Source organism: Molothrus aeneus, chromosome 4, assembly GCF_037042795.1.
Source record: "Molothrus aeneus isolate 106 chromosome 4, BPBGC_Maene_1.0, whole genome shotgun sequence".
NCBI lineage: Eukaryota > Metazoa > Chordata > Aves > Passeriformes > Icteridae > Molothrus > Molothrus aeneus.
In genome coordinates, this window is record NC_089649.1 from 70,839,668 (window position 1) to 70,855,608 (window position 15,941).

At 50.6% G+C, this 15,941-nt stretch overlaps 1 protein-coding gene across 4 annotated transcripts in view; it reads left to right on the forward strand.

Moving 5' to 3' along the window:
- RNF24 (ring finger protein 24) overlaps positions 1–15,651 on the forward strand; it is a 30,415-nt gene extending 14,764 nt beyond the window's left edge. For 3 of the 4 annotated variants that reach the window (XM_066548782.1, XM_066548781.1, XM_066548779.1), the window contains 5 exons: positions 3,375–3,524; positions 9,455–9,497; positions 10,345–10,386; positions 12,694–12,773; positions 14,423–15,651. In XM_066548782.1, the coding sequence (XP_066404879.1) occupies positions 3,382–3,524; positions 9,455–9,497; positions 10,345–10,386; positions 12,694–12,773; positions 14,423–14,561 (447 nt within the window). In that variant the 5' untranslated portion in view covers positions 3,375–3,381 and the 3' untranslated portion in view covers positions 14,562–15,651. Of the gene's footprint in view, positions 1–1,197; positions 2,064–3,374; positions 3,525–9,454; positions 9,498–10,344; positions 10,387–12,693; positions 12,774–14,422 lie in introns of those variants that run through there. The other variant, XM_066548780.1, reaches the window with a different exon arrangement.
- The last annotated feature ends 290 nt before the right edge of the window (positions 15,652–15,941 follow it).

Below are 15,941 nucleotides of genomic sequence, written 5' to 3' on the forward strand. Positions count from 1 at the left end.
CACGCTGGAGCTCGCTGACCTGTGACACTCCCTTCCTTGGCTGCTCGATGGGCCATTAACCAGCACTTTGGCTTTTAATTAAAGCTGGGGTTTGTCCTCCTTGGAGAAATGTGGATGTGCTTGTTGGCCCCACGTTGCTGAGTCATTGGAGGGTGTAAGGAAGGAGCTCAGGTTCTTCTGCCATTTGTGGCTCTCTGCATCTCAGGACAAGGAACCATTGTTCCCTGCTATTTTTCACAGAATCGTGGAATTACAGAATCATGGAGTGATTTGGGTTGGAAGAGACCTTAAAGCTCATCTCATTCCACCCCCTGCTATGAGCAGGGACAACTTCCACTGTCCCAGGTTGCTTCAGGCTCCATCCAAGCTGGTCTTGAACACTTCCAGGGATCCAGGGGCAGCTACAGCTTCTCTGGACAACCTGTGCCAGTGCCCCCTTTTCTGTGTGCAGCCTATGTCCCCCATCCCAGGGGTTTCAGGGACCTGCTGGGGGCCGTGGATGCCCCACAAGCATCATTTCTCTGCTCTGAGATGCCTTGACCATGGAGAGAGCAACAGGGAGGCTTTTGTTCTGCACCAGAAACTTTTCATCCTTCTTTATGGCTCCTTTTTTATTTCTTTTGGCTGCGCCCTTGCAAATCTGAAGCAGCTTAAAATACAGTTCCCTCCCCCCCAACTCCCCTTAAAAAAAAAAAACCAAAAAAACCAACCCCAAAGCTTGGCTGCTTGAAATCATCAGATTTCACTGGAGTCTTTTAAAGTTAACAGTTTCCTGGATCCTGGGCAGACTAACTGATTTTCCCCCTTTAACCTTGGTGTTTTTTGCTGTAACGTTTCTCAGCTGTTGCAGCAGGAGGGAGGGAGGGAGGACCAGGGCAGCTCCAATGTGGAGAAGGTTGTTTCACACCGGGGTTGGATGAATCTGGTGTGGGATTCCCTGGACTTGCACCACAGGGGACAGAAGGATTGTCTCCAGGAGGCTGAGCCCCCACGACATGGCTGGCAGGTAGGACATGGCTGCGTTCATGACGTTCTTTTGGGGCAAAATATTAGGGAAATGGTTCCATTGGAGAGGATAGTGGGGTGCTGGGGGGTTGGTCTGAGCTCTGTTTCTGCTGATTGTCCATTTGCTGAGGGCTGTGATGGTTCCTAGCTGTGCTCATGGATGTGGGGACTGCTGCAAGAGCAGCACAGCTCAGGTGCACACGAGCATTGAGGAATTTTTCTGGGAATTTGCTGTCCCAAAAGCAGCCTTGGATGTTCCATAGCCACAGAATCTCTTAGTAGGATTGCTGAGAAGAGCATGACAAGTTAGAAGAGTTGTAAAGGGAAGAAAAGCTACAGTCCAGTGCTGCTTGGTTTTGTTGCCAAGAGTTGCAAGAGTTGTTTCTCCTTCTTTGCAAAAATTCACCTGGAGCTTTCCCAGACTGAGGACATTTCTCTGGGGTGGCTGAGGAGCTGGAGGCAGCCAGCCTTGGCCAAAGGCAGTGATTGTCACCCTGAGGGCGAGGTGGGGCAGTGTCCTCCAGCTGAAACACCCTCATGCCCCAAGTGTGACCGAGGGGAGCCCCTGACCCGTCCCAAATCCCTCTGACCCCCAGCACTGAAACCCAAACCCAGCCCCGCCGCCCCGAGCTGCGCATTAACTCCGCCAGAGCTGGGAACAAAGGTTTGGGGGCTGGATTGGGCTTTTTAAAATCGATTTGCAAAGCAAACCAGCTCAGCTGAGCGGAACAGGCGTCGGTGGAGGAGCGTGAGCTGCCTCCTGGGTGGTTGCTGGGCTATAAAATCCCATCCCCACCAGCGCTGGCAGGGGGATGTGCCGGCTCGCCGAGCTCTCGGAGCGTTTCCACGTTGGCCAGGAGAGGTTCTGAACATGCGTGGTGTTGCTCTCTGGAGGCTTTAATCAAATCCAGGCTTTACCAGAAATCGACTCGAAACTTCCAGCGAGGGAGGAAACTGAAAGCAGCCGGAGCAGGGAGGCTCCCGGGCGGGTGCTTGGGGCTGGCAGGGATGTTGCCTTCAGCAAGGGGACAGTCCCGGTGAGGCAGCCGGGATGAGAGGTGAGTCTGCTCCCCGTGGGAAGTCAGGGGAAAGCTCACGGGGTTTGGCGAAAAAAGGGGGGAAAGGAGATTTGGGAGTGAGGATGCTGCTTGAAGGGACTCTCAGGGGACACTTGGATTTTGGAGCATCGCTCCCCGGCGGGTGTGGGTTCAGATCCTGCGGTGTCCCCACCGCCTTCCCACCCCGTGCAAAATGAGGAGCTGTGCAATTACTGCACCGTGGAAAACTCCCTGCTCCAGGGGAGGGTTTTGTTATCCCTTGGTGGTTTTATTTGGGAAACAGGGCTCAGACTGCAGGTACTTTCCTTGCTTGTAAAACTTCATCACACGTTGCTCTCCCGTGGGTAGAAGGGAAAACAAGGTGTATTTTTAACTTCCTTTTCTAAGCTGGGGGCAGGGGAACTTTGTGCCTGGCCAGCAACGGTTGTGATCATCTGAGGGCAAATGATTCAGAGAATGATAGGAAGATAAGAGATAATAAATAAGAGCAATTAAAATCCTGGGGGACAGGATTTGCTGAAATCCTTATCCCAGACAGCTGCTCGGGGTTTAATTGGGGCTCTCCAAGGGGAGGGAGGTTTTGGTCACGGGTCCCAGACGTGGGACATGACAGCCAAAATTGCTGCCTCTTCCTCTTGGCTGCCTCTCGCTGGTGCCTCGGGGCTTTCCTGGGGGGAAGGAGCCTGGGGCTGTGCTGAGGAGCAAAGCTGAAACCAACAGAGGTGCTCTTAAACCACCAAACCTGCATCTCAGATGGGAAAACAAAGCCTCCTTTACAGAGTCCCCATAATTTCTCTCAGCGGCACTACTGTGTGTCCTGGGAATGTCCTTGTCCTCTTCCTTTTCATCTTTGATGATTTTGGTGCAGGATTTCTATGGAATGAGGAGTCAGTCTTGGAAACCACTGGAGGGGAAGGGAAGGCAAACTTGCTCCAAGGCTTCCTGGCTGCTTTCAGTATTTTTACCAAGTTATTGCAGGGTTTGAGGGATGCTGGCTGCAGCTGGGGCTGCTTGGATGCAATTCCCACCCTCCATCTCATCCAGTGGTTAACTTGGAAGGATGATGTGTGAAAGGAAAAGAGCTGGAGGAGAAGCTCACAGTGGGAGAAGGAAAATCCCAGCCCCAGCTGATCCAGCCTTGCTTTGTTTTCAGGGATACCAGGATGGGAACTTGGTTTTGGGCAAGGAGGAGGAGGGGGATGAGTGAGAAGTGATCTCCAGCCCCCTCCACATCCATTCAGGGGACCAGTGGTCTGCAAAGTGCATCCCTAAGGAATGACACATCCCTGTGCTTTCTCCCTGTCTCCACAGCCTACCCATGAGCTCAGACTTCCAGCATTACAGTTTCAGGATGCCGAACATCGGGTTCCAGAACCTTCCTCTCAACATATACATCGTGGTTTTCGGCACAGCCATCTTCGTCTTCATCCTCAGCTTGCTCTTCTGTTGCTACTTGATCAGGTAAGGGAATATTGTAAGGGAATGTTCCCCAAGAGCTTCCCTGCTCCCAGGCCCAATCACTGATCCCTCCATCCCAAAAAGAGGATTGGCAGCACCTTATTTCCTTGGCAGCACCAATTTCCTTGACACATCTTGTGTCAGCCTGATGTCCCACAAAACAGTGACATTATCCACTTAAAACCAGGAGAGGCACATTTGCTACTAAAGGTATGGAATTGTGGTCAGCTTCTCAGAAAACCTGGAAAGGGATGTTTCATGGTCCCTGCTTTCTGCTTAATGTTTCAACACATTTCCCTCTGTAATGAGTAACTCGTGTCCTGCGTGCCTAAGGAATGTTTAATACCTGCTCCGTTGCTGATTGAACACAAATTGCTCCTTGAACGGCACAGTTTGGAGATTAATGATGCAGAGTTGATGTGTTAATCTGAGCAATGGGGGAGCAGGACGGCAGGGTTAAAGGTTGTTCCTGTTTGGGGCTTGTTTTAATTATTTTATGGGCCATTGGGGAGATTGTTGGGCTGCTAATTGAGAGGAGAAACTCTTTCTGATGAAGGGAAAATGAGGCAAGTGGAGAAAAACCACAGTGCCTGAGAATTGAGGTGGGGTGGAGATGAGCTGTGCTGATAACCCAAGATGGGAGGAAGCTGTGCTTCAACCTGTGCCTGGGAGCAGAGGTCATCATTCTGCCAGCAATGGTACCCAAAATTCTGCATTCCCAGAGCTCTCCAGCTTTTCCATCCCCTTTCCTTCCCCTCTGTCTTTCCAGCTGGCCCCAGCTCCCTGCAAGCTGTGCATCCATCACATCCCTTCCCTGTGTTCCTGTAAAACAGGTACCCAGTCTCTCCTTGCACCACAGCAGCCAGTCCCCACCAGGTTATCTGTCCAAAGGGTGTTGAAAATACTTTATCCTGCTCTTGTAGACCAGGGAAATGAGATTTCAATGTCAACCCTCTAAATACTTGATAATTCCCACCCATTTTCAGTTCTGTATGAAGCAAAACCTCATCAAACATGCAGATGATCCCAAACCCGGGTTTACTGAGGGGTGATTTGGGCTGCAAGGCCATCATATCTTATTTTTTTTCCTTACAATTATGAGAATTGTGTTTTGAATGTGCATGAAAATAGACCAGAGTTGTTCAGAGGGCTCAAGGACTTGTTTTGCTCAGGTGAAGCTCGAGTCTACACGGCTCACTTAGAAAATTGCAGAGGTGTTTGCACTTTGAGAGCATTTTCCTGGGCACTCGCTGGGTGTGTTATGCCCCAAAGAAGGAACAACAAGGAGTAATGTCTGGAAGGTCAAGCCAGAAAATCTTTAAATTTAGAAGCTGGAGGCGTGTTGTAAGAGAGAGAGGGTGAGTAACCGGTGAGAGAAGCCAGCAAGGAAGTGGCAAATCCTCAGTCTCCTCACGCCTTTCAATCAAGACCGAGGACCTTTCTGGACCAGACGTTTTGGCTCCTGTTCCTGAGGTGCTATTTAGCAACCCATGATAGATGTGGACTTGGACTAGGTCATCCAGTGATCCCTTTATAGCTCAAAACCCTAGAGAGACTCTACAAATGGCTCTTCAGCCCTCCTCCCTCAGCTCTTTTATTGGCAGAACAGAACCAAAACAGGATCCTCCAGCCCCCATTGGGGAGGGTTTTGCTGTGCTGTGGCTTTTAGCTGTGCCAGTGTCCCAGGAGCATCCACCTCCACGGAAGCTGCTCTGTAATCTCAGCTCAGCTGGGATATAAAAGTCTGAATTTTGGAAGCATTGTAGGTGGACAACAGGATGAGGACCACCCACCTGTAAGGGCAGAGAGACCAACAGAAGGGACAGGGTGGTCCCCTCCAGAGCTCCAGGGCTCTGCTTCCATCTGTGGGGGTTCTTTGCAGATAACAGCAGCTCCTGGCCTTCCCATAGGTGCAGCATCAACACAGCCCTTCCTCTCCCTCCTTTCCCATAACTCCACATCTCCAAATATTTGGCAAACACCAAGCAAGGCTTGTGACACCACCCTCAGGCCCTGGTTCTCATTTCCTGCTCTGGATCAGAGCAACCCCTGCAGCTCTCCCCACATCCCCAGCTGAGGAGGCGTCCAGAGTGTGGAAGGGCCAATATCAAGTGTATTCACCCCAAATCACAGAGCTGATGGCATTAAATAAAAGATGTGCTGGAGAAGGAGAGGACATGGGCTGTGCTTTGCAGCTGTGTCAATACAGGCTGTGCTGTCTGCTCCAAGGGAAGGAAAAGTGGCATTTTTAATTGGATTGGCTCAAAACAAGAGTCCAGTTTCACAACAAAAATCATTATTGCCTGTGTATTGTTCAGGTGAACCTCGAGCTTTTCTGGTGCTGCAAACCACTCAGGTCAGAGCTCAGGTCCCTCATGGCTGCTGCCTCTGCTCAGCAAAATTACAGATAAAAAAGGAAGAACAAGGAAATGAGATTTTGCAGGCAGCTGGTCGTGTCTGATCTCTGGTGAATTAATAAAAGTGATAAACTCATGTTGCCTTTGGTGCCATAAAGCCCAGTCCAGAAGGATGCTGAGCTGAGCAGTGCCACCCTCACTGTGGGTCAGTTCTGCAGCATCCTCTCTCTGTGCTTTGCTGGGGATCATCCAGGGCTCATCCCTGCCCAGCCTGGAGCAGCTCAAAGGCTCTGCCAGGCTCAGGGTACACAGCACCTAAAAAGTCTTTTTTTAATAGGGTTGTTTCTTTCTGCATTCAGACCTGCCAGGATCCAGAGCTGGGGAAGGGTCTGGAGCCCCAGGAGAGGCTGAGGGAGCTGGGCAGGGGCTCAGCCTGGAGCAAAGGAGGCTCAGGGGCCCTTGTGGCTCTGCACAGCTCCTGACAGGAGGGGACAGCCGGGGGGTCGGGCTGTGCTCCAGGGAACGGGGACAGGAGCAGAGGGAACGGCCTCAGGCTGGGCCAGGGGAGCTTTAGATTGGATATTGGGGAAATTTCTTCACCCAAAGGATGGTCAAGCATTGGCACAGCTGCCCAGGACAGTGTTGGAGTCCCCACCCCTGTGGAGATTTAAAAGCCATGTGGATGTGGCACGTGGGGACATGCATTAGTGGTGGCCTTGGCAGTGCTGGGGGACTGGATGATCTTAGGGAGCTTTTCCAACTCAAACAATTTTGTGATTCCTTGAAGAGCCCAAGGAGCCTGGCTGAGCTGGGGACAGAACACAATGATGGGATAAAAAGCCAGTGCCCAGGGCCTCTCTTCTCCTTCTATAAAGCATCTAATGGAAATCTCAGAGCTAAACCTGCAAAAAAATTTTTCCTCTGCAATTTATCCCCATAGTTGTTCACGTGCTGTAGGTGATTGAGTCACCCAGAGAGGCAGGGAGCTCCCACTCCTGCAGCAGAGATCCCAGAGCCCAGCAGAGGCAGTTGTTCCTGCAGGGAGCAGGGTGACAGCGCACAGGATCAGCAGCCAGGCACTGTGTGGTCCCTTATCTGGGGCAGACATCTGCCAGGAATTCCTGGGGAGTCACAGCACTTGACACCAGATGGATGGAGGGAGCAGAGCCTGCCAGGATCCGGGGTCTCCTCTCACAGCTGCACCAGGCCCCATCTGGCCCAGGATCCTGGCTCAGGGAGCGAGGAGGAGCACGCTGAGCTCGCACGCTTCAGCACCAGATGTGCTCCTGCTGCTCCCCAAATCCTCCAGGGAGGAGTTTTTTAGGGAAAATCTCCCTGTCCAGCTCAGCAGCAACCCAGGGCATTGCAGATCTGTGCTTCCTGGCACATCCACAGCCACGTGGTCACTTCTTCCCCACCAGTGCTCTGTGGAAACCCAGGGCACACAGGGAATGTTTCTCTGTCTGCTCTGGGGTGCCCTGACCCCCAGGGCAGCACTGACTCTGACCCTCATTCATGGAGAAAGTTTCCCAGGCTTCAAGATAGACTGGAATCCACAAAAGTGTGAAATAGATTCTAGAGAGCAGTGTAGGTGTATCACTTGGTGAGAAATTGAGGTTTTGGGATATTTAGTATGTTGTGGATGGAAGCAAGATGGAGGGCACAGGGTGTCATCCTGGGTTTCTTCTTCATGCTTCTTCTTCCTTCTTCTCTTTGGGTTTGGGTGTCATTTTGTAATTGGGCAGAAAAGTCTGCATTGTGGGCTCTGTGGGATCAGTTATTGGGTTAAAAGGGAAAATAATCCAGGTGTCAGCTCTTAGCTGGATAGTTTAGTCTTAAAAGACCTTGGAACAAGAGATTGTTGGCCATTTTGTGCCTTCTGATGAAAATCTGCAGAACTCACAGTAGTGAGACTGTTTTACTGATAAGAAATAATAAACACTTCCTCAAGTGCCTTCAATCCAGACCCAGAAAAACCAACTGGTACCACCACCACTGCTCCAGGGTGCTCCTTTGGCTCATGGGGGCCAAACCCTTGGTGTTCTGTCAACAGGGAAGCTGCTTCCCATTCCAGGCCAGTTTTCCCTTCCTGTGTCTCCAGCCTGGCTCGTCCCCATCTGTGTTTCATAAGCATGGATCCCTGCGGCTGGGGCCGGTTTCATCCTGTTCCCTCCATTGTTCCTGCATCTTCTGCTCATGTTTCTGCTCAGGGTCACTGCCAGAGGGATGAGACCCCAGTCTCCTTCTCCTTCTCTTCCTCCTCCTCTTCTCCTCCTCCTCCTCCTCTCTGCCTGCTGCAGTGTTTTCCATGGTTCTGCAGGCAGATTCCTGCCAGGCAGCAATGCTGGATGGCTCCCTGTGAAATTTGGGGCTCAGGAGCTTTATGCATCTCTCCCTGCAGCATGAAAATTCATTTTTACCCATCCCTCACCTTCTCATGCCCACAGCATTTTGTGGGAGGGTGTCAGACATAAGGAAATTTTTTTCCATCCCGTTTTTCTAACCTCCCCCACTGCAGCGTGGCAGGGTTGGAAAACCCCTAGAAGCTCAGGTTGAAGCAGCCAGGGATTTCAGACAGCCCTCAAAATATTTTTGCAGAATAGAAATTCCAGGAAAGGGGGTTTCCCATCTAAAATCACTCGGGGCTGGCTGGGGAAAATATTCCTGTGGCTCTCCAAGCCCTGCAGCCACACATTGACTCTGTATTGAAAGTCCTTGGCCAATTCTTCAGCCCTGGGGACTTCCCTCCTGAGTTTTCCAAGCACTTTATTAAATGCCATGTCTGGTAATGAGAGGCAATATTGGTTGTTTTAATTTTAAGTATATTTATTTTAGGAGCATAATGGGTTTCTCCAGCCAGCAGATGCCTGTGGAGCTCTCTGCTGGCTCTGACTCTGGAGGCTGGGCAGGGAGGGAAGCAGCACTTTGCTTGTGGCCTAAAATTCCTGCTGGGCTTGCCACTGCAGCAGGTGTTCTTGGAACAGGCCCATCCCATTCATCTCCATCTCTCACTCTGCTCCAGGAGTGGATGTGGTCTGATTGATTTTAGAATTGAGGATAAAGCTGAGTTTGAGGAGCCCAGTGCAACATAATGGGGGCTTTGGTGGAAACCTCTGGGCAGGGTCTCCTTCCCTGTCCCTGCTGGAGTGGGAGCAGAGCTTCCCTCAAGTCTGAGCCCCCATGCCTTGAAAAACAGTGCTGCTTTCAGGGTTGGAGCTGTTGCCAACCAGAAGTGGTTGGAAACTGAGAGGATTCATTGCACACAGTGATTTTCTCACCCACTTTTTCTGGTCTTAACTATGTGGTTGATGTGTGCTTGGAAAATCAGAGAGGTCAAAAGAGGGGTAAGGGATGAAGGAGTTGTGTGCTTTGGGATGGAGACATTGCCCTGCCAGCAACAGGGAGATCTGGATGTTGCCTAAACATGTCATTTCCTGTGGCCATTCTCATTTCTGAAATAAAAAACGTGAAATATAACATGTTAAAGCTGGAAAGGAGGGGAGTGGAATGTTTGAGCTATTACAATAATCCTGATTTTTCTGCCTGACCTCACGTTTCTCCCTGGTTTCATTGCAGGCTCAGGCATCAGGCACACAAGGAGCTTTACGCCTACAAACAGGTGAGATGATCCTCTTACTTTTTGTTTTCCCTTCCCTTCTCCCTAGTGCCAAATCCATCAATTTTCCTCTCCTTGGGAGGTTTCTGGCCCTGTCCCTGCTGATTTTATTGTCCCCTACCAGCTGGGCCCCCCCAGGACCATCCCTCACCTGCTCATCCCTGAGTCTCCCAGTTTTCCACTGAGGTTCTGAGCAGTGGGAACATCTCCACCTTTGGAGCACCCCAGCCTCTCCAGCCTCACCCACTGCACAGCATCACTCCCCCAGTCACCAAACTTCGATTTTGTGGGGTCTGGATCTGCTCCCAGGGTTGGATCTGGCTCCTCCAAATCCCTGAAGCCACAGGGCTTTTCCAGGGAGCAGCTCCATGGCAAACCCAGCTCTTCCCTGCACCCACACATTAAAACAAACACAGCCCAGGGGTGGGTGTGAGGCTGCTGCTTCCAGGTCCTGTTTTCTCCAGGATTTGTGGGATTTTCTGCCTCTGACCCCTTGATCTGTGCAGGAAGCTGGGTGGAGCTGGGCTGGAAGCACACAGTTGTCCTGCATTTATAGCCCTCTCCAGGTGCTCAGCTTGGATGGAGGGAAGATGAAATGGCAGCCCAGGAGGGTTAAATCTGGGAGGAAAGCTCCTGGATTTGGCCCTTGTGGTTTTATCTTTCCCCTCCTCCTGTCCCTGCACAGGGCCCCTTGTGCTCCCTGCCTGTGCTGAGTTTACTGGGGGGGTTCCAGTTCTACTGGGGGGGTTCCAGTTCTGCTGGGACACTCAGTGTGATCCCTTTATGGAGATTTTTCCTGGGAATGCTGAAGGCAGAAGCTCAGTCCTGACCCCAGCTCTTTGCCTTGCAGGTCATACTCAAGGAGAAGGTGAAGGAGCTGAACCTCCATGAGGTGAGCATATCCTGGGGCAACGAAACTCCCTCACCCTCCTCTTCCTCACCCTGAGGAGGGGGGCAAACCCTCAAATCCAACTCCCCTGGGAGCAGAGCATGCAGCCAGCTGGGCTTTGGAAATGGGGAAAGATCTCTGCAAAACTCTGCATGAAACCCTGTCCCTCCTCCTGGCTCCCCTTGGCTTTTCCTGCATCTTTATTGTTATTTATTGTGTTCGTCTTATCGCAGTGATAAGAAGCTGTGGATAAGGGGAGGCCGGGGCAGTCTGGGCCGTGTATGAACAGTGTCCCTGAGCAGGGACGTCCCCTCTGGGGCGTGACAGTGCCCAGCACAGCCCATGGAAAGCTGCAATCAGGATAAACGCCCTGCCCCGGCTCCTGCAAGAGGCCAATCCCTCCTCCCTCCCTGGCCCCGAGGGCTCAAACACCTTCCTTTATCTCCATGGCCTTCCAGGCTTTTTGGGGCTGAGCGTTTCTATTCACAGCTCATTTCCCCTGATGAATTTGAGCAGGAATCTGCTGAAATCCCAGTCAAAGACTGCCTGGATTGATTTATTTCTCTAGAGGTAACAAAAATGCCCACCCACATCCGGGCACGAGGCTGCTCATCTGCTCAGCACCAGCTCCAGTTGTTTCTAAACCACTGTTTTGTTTTATTTTATTTTAATCCCCTGAGCAGAGCCCATCCCAGGTTTTATCCTGAGCTTCCACTCCCCACAGCCCCCAGGGTAAACCCCAAGGGCCCCGGGGTTGTGAGCAGTCCCTGTTCCAGGCCCCTATTTCTGATCCACTCCCTTTAAACCGACCTGCAGTGGGTTTTTGTCGGCACACAGGCTTCAAAGCACTTCCTGGGGTGAGAAATGGGCTGGAGGAGGGATTTGGGAATGTGCCAGAGCCGGGAATGGCCTCAATAAGCTCAGCCCTCCTCCACCTCTGTTCCCAGCTGTCTGCAGCTCTCCCAGCTTTTGGGGAGGACCAGGCCTCTGTGGGGAAGAGGACAGAGCTGTTCAAGCTCTTTCCTGGGATTTGGAAAAGCCTGGAAGGGTTTAGCTCAAAAAAAACCTCATGTTTGGGTATTTGTACTTTGGCATTTGCAGGCAGTGTTTCTGGAAAGCAGAGGAGAGGGTGGGAATTTTCCAACAGGATGGGGCTGCTGCCTGGAGCCCTGTGCAGGGAAAGCTCCCACCCAGCCCTTCCCTCCCTGCCTCTGCCTCTGGTTTTACCCTTTTCCCATCATTCTGCCTCTCCCAGGCCCTGGGGGAGCTCAGGATGTGTGATCCTCAGGGGGTGACCCCAAAAGCTGCACCTGGCCCTGCTGCACTGAGAGATCCCAGGCCAGGCAGACCGGGAAAACCACCCAGGAATATCCAAAACCGCCTGGGATATCCAAAATGAGCCAGGAGGAATTGGCTGGGAGGGTGAAAGGAGGTTTTGGCTGAGAAAACAGCCAGCAGCTTTCCCAGCCCTGGCACAGGCATGGCAACAATCCCATTGCCTTTTCCCAGAGGTGTCCTTGTGGATGCAGCCGGTCCCAGGGAGCAGGCAGCAGCGTGGATCCATCCCCTGCACCCTAAAGCCTCAAATATCCATCCCCCTGCACCCTAAAACCTCAAACATCCATCCCCCTGCACCCTAAAACCTCAAATATCCATCCCCCTGCACCCTAAAACCTCAAACATCCATCCCCCTGCACCCTAAAACCTCAAATATCCATCCCCCTGCACCCTAAAACCTCAAATATCCATCCCCCTGCACCCTAAAACCTCAAACATCCACCCCCCTGCACCCTAAAACCTCAAAAACCATCCCCCTGCACCCTAAAACCTCCAACACATCCCAGTTCTGGGGCTGTTCCCTTGTGGATCCATCCCCCTGCACCCTAAAACCTCCAACACATCCCAGTTCTGGGGCTGTTCCCTGGAGGCTCCGTGGTCCCTTCCAGCAGGAAAGGGAGATCCTGGAGCTTGGGCAGAAAAATTTAGGAAGGCTTTAGGAGAAATTTCATTCCTTTGAGGGTGATAAGGGCCTGGCACAGGGTGCCCAGAGAAGCTGTGGATCCCTGGAAGTGTCCAAGGCCAGGCTGGCCAGGGCTGGGAGCACCCTGGGACACTGGGAGGTGTCCCTGCCATGGCAAGGGGTGGCACTGGATGGTTTTAAAGGTCCTTTCCAACCCAACCCATTCCAAATTTCCATGATTTCAGCCATCTGGTAGTTTTTATTTGCTGGTATCTGGTAGTTTTATTTCATTTTTATTGTTTTAATGTTGCTCCCTGAGCACTGAGATTCCCTGTGCATCCCCCCTGCAGATCTGTGCCGTGTGCCTGGAGGAGTTCAAGCCCAAGGACGAGCTGGGGATCTGTCCCTGCAAACATGCCTTCCACAGGAAGTAAGTGTGGGCAGGAGGGGCAGGAAAAGGAAAAAGGGGCAGGAAAAGCCCCTTTGGATCACCTGGGGCACGTGGAGCAGCTGCAGAACTGAGTGACACTTTGGGGAGCTGGGGTGTGACTTGTAGGATGCCCTTGAGTCAGCACTTGGCCTTGGTGATGCTCATGGATCCCTTCCAAGCCAGTCTGTAATCCCTTGAAAAATGTAAAAATATATGTATATTTTATATAGGTGTGGTTTATATAAAGCAAACCCACAATAATAATAATAATAATAATAATAATAATAATAATAATAATAATAATAATAATAATAATAATAATAATAATAATAATAATAATAATAATAATAACTACTGTACTATATAATATTCCATATGCTAAAACTACAGCATATCCTACTATATATTACAGATATTTTTTTATTCTCTGTATGTTTGTATATACATTATATAGATTTGAAACATGATATATATTTATATATTACATATTTTAATTATTTACACATTTCTATATACACTATATTATATATACTGGATATATGACATAAAACTATATCTAATATATAATATATATTACATTATAAATATAATATATATTATGTATATATTAAGTGTGTGTATATATATACATTTCTATATACACTATGCTATATATACTGGGAATATATATATATATATAAATAAATATATAAATATATACTAAATTAAATAAACATATAAATATATATTATATTATTATAAATATTTAAATATATATAAATAATTATAAATATATATTATAAATTTAGTATATATAAAAATATATACTAAATTAAATAAATATATAAATATATACTATCTAAAACTATAGTATATATTACATAATATATATATTATAATATATAACATAATATATAATTATATATAATACATAACATCCATAATAGTATTATTACATCAGAGTTATTTACATAATTTTTATTTTTATTTATCCATACACATTATATATATGATTGTGTATTATTGGTGTATTTTTTACAGATTCTGTGTTTATAATTTCACAGACACCATTTATGTATATATTTTGTTTATTTTGGGTAGGTGTATGCATTTTTGAATCCCTATCATATAAATATAAATATATGACTATAAATATAATCTATAAAATATATTATATAAATATAAATAATACACAAAACATATCTATACAAAATCCCTGTATATAAACACAGAGAACCTCCCCAAAAAATCCCAATAAAACATAAAGGCACCCAAATGGTGAATTAAAAACTGGGCAGCAGCAAAGCTCCAGGGCAGGGTAAAGGGGCTTGGGGGGGAATTTTACAGCTCCACATCAATGTCAGGTGTGTCCCCACTGATGTCAGGTGTGTCCAATGATGTCAGGTGTGTCCCCATCAATGTCAGCTGTGTCCCCAGTGATGTCAGGTGCGTCCCCACCTATGTCAGGTGTCCCCACTGATGTTAAGTGTGTTCCCAGTGATGTCAGGTGTCCCCACTGCTGTCAGCTGTGTCCCCACCTGTATCAGGTGTGTCGCCAGTGGTGTCAGGTGTGTTCCCACTGACATCAGGCATGTCCCCAGTGATGTCAGGCATGTCCTCGCTGCTGCCACGTGTGTCCCCACTGACGCCCGGTGTCGCGGTGTCCGCAGGTGCCTCATCAAGTGGCTGGAGGTGCGGAAGGTGTGTCCCCTGTGTAACATGCCGGTGCTGCAGCTGGCGCAGCTGCACGGGAAGCCGGACCCGGGCCCGCCGCAGGGGCCGCTGCCCGGCTCGCAGAACATCGTGTAGAGCCTCATCCCTCCCGGGCCGGGCCCGGCCGCGCCCGCCCGCGGCGCTCGGACACAACCAAAGCACTTGGGCCGCAGCTGAGCGGCCCCGAATCCCGCCGGGATGAAGCCTGGGCTCGGATCCTCCGCCAGGGCCACGAGGGGACTCGGCGTCCTCGGCACATCCTTCTTCCAGCACCTCCTTTCTGCAGCCCCGCGGCCGCCGGGAAGCGAAGGGTGGCACCCGGCGAGCTCCGGGAGCGGCGCCCCGGCCCCGAGCTCCGGCTGCGGCTGCTGCCCCCGAACGGGGCGGGTCCCGAGCGTCGCGGCCGGTTCCGCTCCCTCCTCTTCGCCTTCGGTTCCTTTGCGGCTCCCAGCAGGAAAGGGGGGCTCGCCCCTGAGGTTGGGTGTCCCTTCGGCAGCCGGCGGTGGCTGTGCGGGGTGTCCCGGGCCTGAGGCTGGCTGTCCCTCCTGCTCGGCTGCCTCAGGGGCCTGGAGCTCCTGGACGGGGGCACCATCCTGGCCTCAGCAGCAGCGGCGATCCCGGCCGATCCTTCGGGATCATCCTGGCGCTTCCAGCCGGGCTCTGTGGGCAGCAGCTCCCCTTGCCAAAACACCCGAACCCCCATCCGCGCCTGGGGCAGCTGCGCCACCCCCGGCCCCTCCGAGCACGGCTTCGGGTGTCCCCTGTGTCCCCTGCTGTCCTCAGCGGGCGCATGCCCGGGATCGGGGAGGGAGGGGGTGTCAGTATTCCCGGGGCAGGGCTGGGGGGGCTCCTGGTGCCGTCCCCCCTCCCAAAAAAACCCGGGACTGTTTATGGAGCGTGGAGCCTCATAGACGTGTTTGTACACTACAAATTCTGCAGCAGAATATTTTTTAAAACATTCGCTGTTTTTGGGGTTTTTTTTGGGTTTTTTTTTTTTTCCTCTTGTTTGTTTGGTTTTTTGTAAGCTCTATTTTTGTATATTTAATTGCTATTTGAAAATTCTAATAATGCATCTTTTTTGCTAATCACACTCTTCTTAAGGAAAAACCAGGAAAGAAAAAAAAAATAAAAACCAGGAGTTTGCATGTGATTTGACTTGAAATGTAAATAAAAGCAGGTTTTGGAAGCGGGGGTGTGTTTGCAGGGGGTCTGTCCCCCTTCCCTTGTTCGCTGTCACTGTGGGCAGGTTTAGGGTTGGGGTCACGCTGTCCCTGTCCCAGAGCAGAGCCCATGGGGACAGCATCCCATGGGGACAGGCTGGCTGCAGAGCACCCCAGAACCCGCAGCCAAGGGGGACTGTGCAGGATCCAGGTGGGCCTCCCTGCTTAGGGAGAGGATATTCCTCCCACCACCCTTTCCACCGCAAATCCCCAATGCCGACCTCCCTTCGGGTAGGGCAGGGTTCAGCTCCCAGCT